The 10877-nt window shown below is 41.7% G+C and overlaps 2 protein-coding genes across 2 annotated transcripts; both read left to right on the top strand.

Annotated features, from left to right (window-relative positions):
• LOC8067464 (19 kDa globulin) lies at positions 1662–2652 on the top strand. Its single transcript, XM_002441286.2, has one exon. It carries the CDS (start codon positions 1873–1875, stop codon positions 2449–2451), a length of 579 nt encoding a protein of 192 aa, XP_002441331.1. The 5' UTR covers positions 1662–1872; the 3' UTR covers positions 2452–2652.
• On the top strand, positions 4994–7463 carry LOC8080064 (probable serine/threonine-protein kinase PBL7). Its single transcript, XM_002441285.2, has 5 exons — positions 4994–5430; positions 5930–6111; positions 6227–6416; positions 6520–6911; positions 7068–7463. The coding sequence occupies exons 1-5, from the start codon at positions 5079–5081 to the stop codon at positions 7461–7463; spliced, it is 1512 nt and encodes a 503-aa protein (XP_002441330.1). The 5' UTR covers positions 4994–5078.

Here is a 10877-nt window from a genome sequence, read left to right as displayed (position 1 = left end):
CAACAAAGGATTTTTTTTTATGACAAGCATCGTTGAGCGCTAGGCAGGAGCCGACGGGGAGGAGGCATCCCCGCTGGCGGAGAGATTCAATGAATTTGAGAGGATGATGACAACATTAGGCCCGGCTCGGGTGGACACAAATTTAAAGGCCTAAATCAGCTAGGAAACTACTGGCTGGGAACGATCTCTCTTGATTTTAAAACTTCTATCTTCTTAGTACAATGATATGCAATGTTCTTACATATTCAAGAAAAAATCGGTTAATTTCTCTTATAGTATATAATTATGACAACAAAAGCATTATTATTAGAAAGTATTTATAAACACAAACCTAATGATACCGCTTTCGTACTATCAACTTTTTGTATGATTAAACAACTAGTTGGTTAAAGATAACAAAATTTGATTTTTGAAATACATGCATGCTTTATATTTTGAGACAGAGGAGTAGCATCACACTTTTGGAGGAATGAGGGATATATATAGCATGATACACCCATCTGTTTGAGCTACAATTTGCGCAAGGACCAAGTTTCAAAACCAAATAATCATTTTTAGCAAACTGTTTTTTTAAGAAGCAATATGGTGTTTATTTATTTATTTATTTATTTATTTATAATTTTGAACGTGTCATTTAGTTTGAAATGATGACGAGTTGAGCCTAAGAGAGTGAGCATAAGGGTTACTGTGGGGTAAAGGAACTTTAGCACTTGCAATGGTTGCACATTCACCAAAGAATCATTTTTAGCAAACTGTAGTTTTTTTCAGAAGCAATATGGTGTTTATTTATTTATAATTTTGAATGTGTCATTTAGTTTGAAATGATGTCAAGTTGGGCCAAAGAGAGTGAGCATAAGGGGGACTGTGGGGGTAAGGGAAGCCCTGTAGTAGCAGTTCGATAAATTTGAGAGGGTGATGACAACATTTTGGGGTTAAATGCTGTTTAATTTAGGGGCCCAAATCAAATCAGCTAGGCTGAGGTGGACACATCTTGGGCTCAAATACTAGTAAATGTTAAAAGATCAGCTACGCACTCCACCTAAAGCTACGCTTAGATCGATCCGTACAAGAACTGAAGACCATCGATCTATTTCTTTTCCCCCTAAGAAGAAAGTTTAATAAAGTTCCATTCTCTACGATATACCGAGATGTGCAGTCATTGTAAGTAAAGAAAAAGGAAAAAAATGAGACTCTGTAACCAATACCATTATTCTCTCACTCAATTACAACACAAAATTATTACCTATCAACCTTTGTTTCAACTCTAGAGAAATAGCTTGATGATGGGGTGCTGTTGCTCCTATATTTTTTTTTCCCTATGAAGTGAGATGGTCATAAATCTCACTAACTCGGTCATCCTCCTGCAAAGAGAATGCGACGAACTGGACATCTAAATCATCTCATCACTCGATGTTCGTAGCACGCCTATATAATGCCTTATGCAGCATTATATATTTTCCTGAAAAAAAAAACTACAAGAACTTCCACACAAGATATAGCCATGTAGTTGTAGATACGTCCATGAACCACACGAAAACAAGCGCACTAGCACACTTTGTCATCACAGATGCATCCATGCATGTGAGGGTTAACGTGAAGTGTTACCTTACCCACACAAACAGTGACTTTACAAAACTTTCCAAAAATCTGTTTTACAAAGCTCCAAATCATCATCATATTTCCCTCCTGCATGCATCAACCTTTTCAACTGACAGTGTGTGTTTTTCCACCTCAACTGCCTTTTCTCCTATATATATAAAAACCCAACCCCGCCTCACTACCACCTCATCGATCACCACCAAAGAACACAACAATTAGCTAGCAGATCAAACAACTAGCGACAAAGATTTGTTAGTGATCCGTGCTGATCAGATGGCTAAGATCGCTGCCGTCGCCGCCACGGCGGCGCTGTGCCTCGCGGCCCTGGTGGCCGTGGCCGTCGGCCAAGGCGTGGTCGAGCGGCAGAGGCTCAAGGACCTGCAGTGCTGGCAAGAGGTCCAGGAGAACCCGCTCGGCGCGTGCCGGCAGGTGCTCGACCGGCAGCTCACCGGCGGCATGCGCTACGGCATCGGCCCGTTCCGGTGGGGCACCGGGCTCCGGATGCGGTGCTGCCAGCAGCTCCAGGACGTGAGCCGCGAGTGCCGCTGCGCCGCCATCCGGAGCATGGTCAGGGGCTACGAGGAGACCATGCCGCCGCTGGAGAAAGGCTGGTGGGGGCAGCAGCCGCAGCCGGGCTACGACTACCCCTGCAGCCAGGCAGGAGAGGGATACGGCTACGGTGAGAGTGGCCAGCAGCAGATGTACCCACCGTGTCGTCCCGGCACCGGGCAAAAAATCGCCCGCGTGAAGCTTACAAAGGCCAGGCAGTACGCCGCAGGGATGCCGATGATGTGCCGGCTGTCGGAGCCCCAGGAGTGCAGCGTCTTCTCCGGCGGCGACCAGTACTACTAGGGTAAGAGTGAGTCGGCGCGCCGTGCAAGACGCATGTGCGCGTCCAAATCCTGAACCTGAATAATGTACTAACTCTGAGGAATAAATAAGGGGATGTTTTTTTTATGAAACATAAATAAGGGGATGTTGCCAGATAGCACTGGCACGGTTCGTGTAATAAAAAGGGTTCAGAAATAGTTCAAATGAGTCCCATGGGAATCATACTGTTTGTTCCAGTTAAATTGATAGCCTGCACCGAGAAAATCAAAATAAATTCTGCATATCAGACGATTCAAACTGGAGTACTGAGATGTATTTATACAAATTATTAAGAAGAGTGAAAAAAGTATCAATAAGTACTTCCAGGGCAATTAAGCAAGCAGATATTTTTATTCATCATGGAATTCTAATATCCATTTTATACCTTGTATCGGTCATTCCTCAATTCTTCACCAAGTTTGTATTGACTCACCAAGTAAATGATTATCAGGATCCAAAGGGAAAAGCTATGCCATTCGACAACATTTCTTTGATAAGTTTGATAATGTGCTAGTCTCAAAGGGAATCTGCACCCCTACTAATACTGAGTCAGAAATAACTAGGAAATGAAAACAAGTTTCAAAACCTGCACAACTAATAGTATCAGGCATCACTTATCAAGAAAGAAATATAATGTAATATATTCATGTCCACTCACAAGATCTAGATAAGATTATCTAGACTCTGTCTTATATCACTCTTGCTTAGGTTAATCAGGCATCACTTATCAAGAAAGAAATATAATATATTAATGTCCGCTCACAAGATCTAGATAAGATTATTTATCTAAAAAATAAAAGTTACATTATTAGATAAAACATTGTTTTAGTATAGCGTATGCATAGTAAAAAAAAAGCCTAGAAGGCTCCAGTGCCCATGTGGATACAAGACTAATTAAACTGAAACTATATCCACACACCATGCTAAAATCCCTGTGCTTAGAAGTTTTTTTTTCCACTCAAACCTCTTAGAAAAAAAAAAATCCATGAATCATAATTAGTTTTGTTATCAGAAAGTGTAATGTTGGGATTGCTGCTACTGCCCCGGAGGTTGTAGCTATAGATGATAGGTGGCTGGGGTTTATACTCAGCGGTGTCGAACACAGAGGACGAGTGGCTAGGACTCAAGAGAGCGGGAGAGATTGGTATCAATCTCCAGCTGATCATTTATTAATCAAATGTTTTGGCTATATAGCCGACTCTTCCACAATTCTCTAACTGACTAACAAACTCAATTGACTAACAAATGGAAATCTGAGATTCTAGACATTGAGGAACAAAAGCCGCTCTGGGCGCGGTCACCATGCAGCCATGCGCGTCGCCAGTTGGGCCTCCTCAGCCACAGCTCCGCTTGCGGCGCTGAAAGACGCGGCCCAAGCCCAACATAACATGCAACTTCATTACCAGAGTCGACTTTGTATATATAGCTCTATGAAAACTTCCGAAACAACTACTTATGGATGCTCCAAACTGTGGCAGCTTTTGACACCCCGAGCACTTCACATTTTGTACTTCCATTAGCCGTCTTGTTCGTCCTCATGTTTCCTCTAACCGTGGCTCAAACTTCAAACCTTCACTGGGTCCCAACAAAAGGCCATAAGACCACCCCAACCTGGCATTGCTGCCTACAAACAGAACTGAGCCTTATCAGCATATCAGTACCCCACAGAAATGGCGAAGTGAGCAGAGAGTGTCAAGTGTCAACAGCAGGGAGGGTACCATGGAGAGACAGGGCAGCAGCTGGCAAGAGGGCACCGCAGCCAGACCCCAGAGTGACAGCAGAGCAGCGAATCCCTATAGTAGGTAGCATAAGCCACGGAAGGGGTGCATCGGCTTTCCTCCTCTTGCCAGCACCAAGTAGCAGACAGCTCACGAGCGATCAAGGCGCGGCAGCACATATGTGCAGTTATGTGCTGGATCAAACCCCAAGCCTCCGATCACTACTAGGTGCACTCAACTAGAAATTGAGTAGAGTAATAGTACTAGAGTGCATGGGCATGCATGCTGGTCTGATAATAGAAGTGATATGCGACATTTTACATGCAACTGAATTTCTAGAAGTAATGAACCATGAAATGTTGTCACAGACAATAGCGATATCTACATGTTACGGGTTTTTTTTTTGAACATTTAAATATCTACATGTTACGTACTCTGAACGAATTTTCTATCCAACCATAGTTGACAATGGTTTCATCCAACGCTTCTTCCTAACTGAAGCATAACACCCATATGCACCATGCATGATTATAACCCTGAGCAGCTGAGCACATCTCCAGCCAATGGGTGAAAACAGACTCCTACTTCTCATGCGAAAGATCAGGGTGTGGTAAGACAATTACTAAAACCAACAGCGATTAATAAGAGCAAAAACGAGTGGACTAAAAATGGCTTCTTGGCCAGAGAACGTTCATCCAAGGAAAAAGAGAAGCTGTCTCATTCCAAAATTTTACCATCCACAGAGAAAGGAGCGCGTGGCAAGAAACCAAGTGCGAGAAAAATTAAAGAGAGAAAGGGAATATTACCTTTGAGGCCTCTTGCTGTTCTTCGTTTGCATGCAGGGATCGGCACGAGGGTGCTCGCCCACTCTCGCGTCGATCCGGAAATTCCATGGGGCTGTTGAGCTCCGCTAACAGATGTTGTTGCAAGAACATCCTGAGCTGCAACCTACTCAGATGTGCGTGCTGCTGCTCGTGGATCCGCTCTGTCTGCGGCAGGAGAACGAGCAAGGCCACACAAGAGGCATCGGAGACGAAGATGAAAAAGAAGAGGGGCTTTTGTGGTGGGGCTGAGCGAGAAGCAGAGGAACCGTTGACATTGGAGGCAAAGAAGAAGAGGAAGAATACGGCGATGATCCCCGAGCAAGAAAAGTGCAAGTGGACAAAGAAGATATGGAGGAAAAAGAAGAGGAAGAATGAACAGAACGGGTTAGCAACCCTAGTCAAGGAAATTTCGCTCTCAAGTAAGAATCCAGCCTTCATTTTTTCTTCCCCAGGGAATTTTCACTCTGCATGCACATATATAAAAGGTATAAGATGATAGTAAGCTGATAACTATAGTCTTTTAAACCATTTCTTCACAAAAGTTGAGCTGATATATTTTCCACCAATTATTGAAACACATAAGTTGCAGAAGAAAAATCAATGCATGATAATAGCATTTAAGCATTGGGTTGGAAATGTTTGAGAAGTTACGGATATCATACAACAAAAGTTCCATCATGCATGTCTCAATCATTGCTAAAAAGGTTAGAAAATTGTTCAGAAAAATATATAAATACCAATTAGCATGGCCATGAAAGTCTGTTTGCTCATTGCCTTATTATTGAACTTAATTTCACCCTAAAATTCGTGGTTCCCAGGAAAAAAGATTGTGACTAGTATGATGAAAACAGATCATCAACAAGGGTATACTCCATGACAAAGGACATTTTTCAGACTCTCAACAGCTTTTTTGTGCAGACAGTCACAAGGACAGGGCAGCGGCAGGGGAGATACTACGGATCGGCAACCATAACATTCCTAGTAGGGTGTTTACATTCCGTGAACTGGTCGATGCCACTGATTCTTTCAGCCCAGAAAACATGCTGGGTGAAGGCGGCTTTGGAAGGGTGTACAAAGGATGCATTCCAGACACTATGGAAGTAAATAAGTGTTTCTTCTCCAAATTCACCGTTCTACGTTCCATTAAACTAAGACATGAAGAAACACTTGTGAATATAACCATAACTTGTCTATGTTAAATATGCCCATGTCTAGGTCATAGCAGTTAAGCAGCTTGACAAAGATGGGTTGCAAGGAAACCGTGAGTTCCTCGTCGAGGTGCTGATGCTTAGCCTACTGCATCATCCCAACCTAGTTACCTTGGTTGGATACAGCACCGATTGTGACCAGAGGATACTAGTGTATGAGTACATGCCACTTGGTTCATTGCAAGATCATCTCCTCGGTAATACAAACTCTCAATCAATTTTTTTTTAAAAAAAATATATACATATAAATGTGTGTTCATGAATTGTAATTTGTACCTGTTTGTTCACTGAACTGTATAGATCTCACTCCAAATTCTCAGCCACTATCCTGGCACACACGGATGAAGATTGCAGTTGGTGCAGCTAAAGGCATTGAGTACTTGCATGAGGTAGCCAACCCGCCAGTGATCTACCGTGATCTCAAGGCATCCAACATTCTCTTGGATGGAAGCTTCAATGCAAAGTTATCAGACTTTGGTCTGGCAAAGCTTGGTCCAAGCGGTGACAAAACCCATGTCAGCACAAGGGTGATGGGCACATATGGCTATTGTGCTCCTGAGTATGCCATGACTGGCAAGCTAACAAAGACATCTGACATCTATAGCTTTGGCGTAGTTCTGTTAGAGCTCATCACTGGGAGGCGAGCAATCGACACCACAAAACCAACTCGCGAGCAGATTCTTGTTCATTGGGTGAGCTTTACACCTAGCTTCACTTTTCACTAAGAAATATCCAGTGTTGAAACCTCTTTATTAGGAAACATATTCAGACTGTAAACAATTAAAAAAAATCAGAAATCCATACAGTTAGAATTGCATGCTGCTCTACTAAGTATTAGTTATCTGCAGGCAGCACCATTCTTCAGGGATAAGAGGAAGTTTGTGAAGATGGCCGACCCATTGCTTGACAGGAAGTTTCCTCTGAAAGGTCTATACCAGGCACTTGCAATCTCATCAATGTGCTTACAAGAAGAAGCAAGCAGTCGGCCACTGATCAGTGATGTTGTGACCGCCCTTACATTTCTTGCTGATCCAAACTATGATCCTCCAGATGACATCAAAGATCCTCTGCCCATAACAGTTCCAAACATAGACATAGAAACTAATCAAAACGAAACTGAAGGAGGTAAAGAACAATTACAGCAAAATGAAGAAGATAGCCATGAGAGAAAAAATGAAGAAGATAGCCATGAGAGAAAAAGTGAAGAAGATAGCCCTGAGAGAAAAAATGAAGAAGATAGCTGAAATGGCTTCTGGAATTAAGAGATGATAAATCAAGCCAGAGTTGTGTAGAGAGGAACCGGATGGAGGGAGTATCTACACAATACATTTTTTGTTGTAATGTCACATATAGGCAGGATGTAACAACAGATTGTCTTCTTGAATGAAACAGGTCCATGTGGTTTGGTTAGGTACTTAGGTGTAATCAATTTTTCAACATTCTTGAAACTGATGTATGTCATATATAGGCAGGATGTAACAGCAGCTCATTTTCTTGAATGAAACTAGCGTGTGCAATTTTGTTAGGCTAGGCATAATCAATTTTTCAACATCAGAAGATATATCCTGGTTCTAGAGTTGAGCCTATGCTTCATGGTAGTTCATGGCTACAATTTTTTTTCAGTTGTCCAGAGATCATCATAGATAGAATTTAGGATTTTCATATCAAAAGGTTGCATTTGATAAAATAATGTAAGAAAATCAGTAAACAAACCATAACATTCAAATTTATACTGCATCTCGCATTTTGCTAATAATAAATTTACACTTTCCGATGAAAATAGTCCTTGTAACGCGACACTTCTATTCCTAATAATGGATCTGAAGCAATAGTAGCTGTAATTGTTAGCCTTCCTACATTAAAAAATGCTTAAGGAATCCTGAGTGCTATTTATATCTACAAGGCATTCTTTACTTGATCAGAATCAAAATCGCGGAGAACCTGTTACATGAGTTGGAACACATGTTACTCCTCTCATTAACATAGGATACTCATGGCACAACAATACCACAACTGTTGCACAATTGCTACCACCAACAGGCTAAGCTAAACATTAGTGTTAATTATTTGGTAGCAAATCTCGTTAGTGTGAGTGTTACTGACTCCTTGTCAAGCGCAAAATACACATATTTAAAGTACATTGCTTGCTTATTACAATCTAAACAATAATATATTAGGGTTACTCAGAACCTTGTATGCGTAGCAAGGAGAGGCAAGTCCATCATAATATTATAGTTAACTGAAGTCTTCAGTGAGAGAAATCAAAATGGTCTTCAATTGCTGAGGAGTCGAAGGAATGACATTTTGTATGCCTAAAAACTGAAAAGCAAGGAAACTTACTTGTAAACAATACTACGGCGGCAGTGACTACTCCAAAGTTCAAAGAATAGTGATCGCCTTTCTTGCCAATGAAGTTTGTAGCTGAAATGGTTTTGCTAAAATCCTGATCGGGTTCTTTTCAATGATAACCACATCATCATGATATCCATCAAGAATAATTAACAGCATCATCTTGATTCAAGAAATTTGTGGAATGTCCTATTTTAAGGCAACTTTGTTAAACATCAACGACGTGAAAAAAAAATGCCAGTGAGAAGCTTCACCAAAAAGGTTGCTGATTCAACTCAAGAAAATATAGGCATGAGAAGGTCATTAACAAGACCTTGTCACAAATCAGTGGCACTAGATGATTCCAAATGTCCAGCAAGCCGAAACATCGCCACTGGGTCAATATATGAATCAGTAGAGCCCCTATGAATCAGCAAGATTAGATGTCTTAGAGAGCTTGATTCCCGTTTATCCAATATCGACTCCCAAGTCGTTGCTGACCCAGACCTAAAATTAGATATTGGCTCACTAACAAGCAAACAAATAAGAACCACCAAGCAGATTAAGTTGCTAATTTCAAAAGAAATACTAAAAAGCTAAACTGGATCCGTAAAAGTTCGCACAGCAAGTACAGTAACGAAGCAAGATGAAATCACAGCTAAGAGGTAACGACGGCTCGATACTAATCGAATCAGTTCAATACACCCCCAAACAGCAATTTTGCAGCAGCACTGGCCCTACAGCGTATCAAATCTGAGCACTCCTAGTCGGCAACAGCAAAGAAGGAAGATCCCGATACCGTTAAGCGCCGAAGCCGCAGCCATCCCCGGCGACCAGCGCGTCCCCAGTCCCCACCCAGCAACGGCGCGGCGTTGCAAGGCGGAGTTCTTCCACGACCAAACGACGAGCATGGGGCCCCAGCGCTCGTGCCGTACCACGCGGCCAACAAGCGAGACGAGGTGCCCGCCCTCTGGGTGTACGGGGCGGTGGAGCCGTGGAGGAGTGGAGGTGGCACCGCAGTTTTCGTTTTTCCGAAGAAAAAGAAAAATTTTTGCAAAATATGAATAATACCAATTTCGTTTATATTTGATAAATATTGTCCAATCATAGACTAACTAGGTTCAAAAGATTTATCTCGTCAATTGCGACCAAAATGTGTAATTAGTTTTTATTTTCGTCTATATTTAATACTCTATGCATACATTTAATCTGAAAAATTTTGCTTTTTGGGAACTAAACAAGACCATAATGAAATGGGGCTGATCCCCGTTAGCCGACTGACAGATTTCACTGACAAGCGAACACAAGATAAGCTCCTCCTCTGCCCCAGCGATTGTTGTGGCAAAACATTCCGTTTTCTCCCGAATCCGATCTGCCTGCCTTCCGTACGCCACTTTCCATTTTTGCCGCCGTTTTTTTTTTTTTTTTTTTTGCCCCCCTGCACAGCAACAAGGATGATGGCTTTCAGTTCAGGGGAAAACAAATCGTATGGCTGGCTCACCCACTGACTCGGCGAGCGTTGCGCTGTCCTCGTAAGCTGCTAGAGTGCAGCGTGCATTGCAATTTCCTAGCGTCACCGTCACCGGTGCAGGAACCAGCTAGTGACGGGCACAACAATTAGCTGCCAGCCATTTCATAGTTTTTTACTTTAGCTGCAACTGACTCGTTTAGGAGGAAAAAAACGCTTCATGGTACCAGTTTGTGACTTTTTGGAAACGTTTGTTGCTCTAGTCAGGTTGACATATCAAACCATTTAGATAAAATCAAGATATTTAAGAAACCTATGAAATCAATTCAAAATATTTTCAGTGGAAGTAACTTTACATTTATATCTTAAACTTTTCAAATCACAAATACAAAGCGTTTGACACCTTCTACTACCACGGGTTTTTATAGGACATAAACTTGTTGCCATGTGGTTAATATTAGGAAGCACCACCCCAATTGATTCTGGAAGGTTAGGAGTAAATGACGATCTAGAAACTTTAGTTTCTTTGTAGCTTGTTGGGGCAATTTGATTTACATTAAAATAACTAATGCAGATGATGATGGACAAGTTAAGAAAAGGAGCTTAGTGCTTTTCATAATTCTCATAGACAAGGTTATTGTTTCTGTAGTAAGGGTTATACTAGCAAAAATGCCCGTGCGTTGCAACGAGAGAAAAAAAGTTATTAAATCTATATCTATATCTCTAGAAAAATACTATGAGGATGTTGTGGTAGCTATATATCCATGTCTGGCATCTAGGATTATTTTGCAGGTTGAAATTCCAGTCAGACAAAGGGATGAAATGAAATGAGGTTATTTCATAGAATTCTAAGCTGAAGAAA

Source organism: Sorghum bicolor, chromosome 9 (assembly GCF_000003195.3).
Source record: "Sorghum bicolor cultivar BTx623 chromosome 9, Sorghum_bicolor_NCBIv3, whole genome shotgun sequence".
Classification (NCBI taxonomy): Eukaryota; Viridiplantae; Streptophyta; class Magnoliopsida; order Poales; family Poaceae; genus Sorghum; species Sorghum bicolor.
This window is presented reverse-complemented; position numbering and strand designations above follow the sequence as displayed.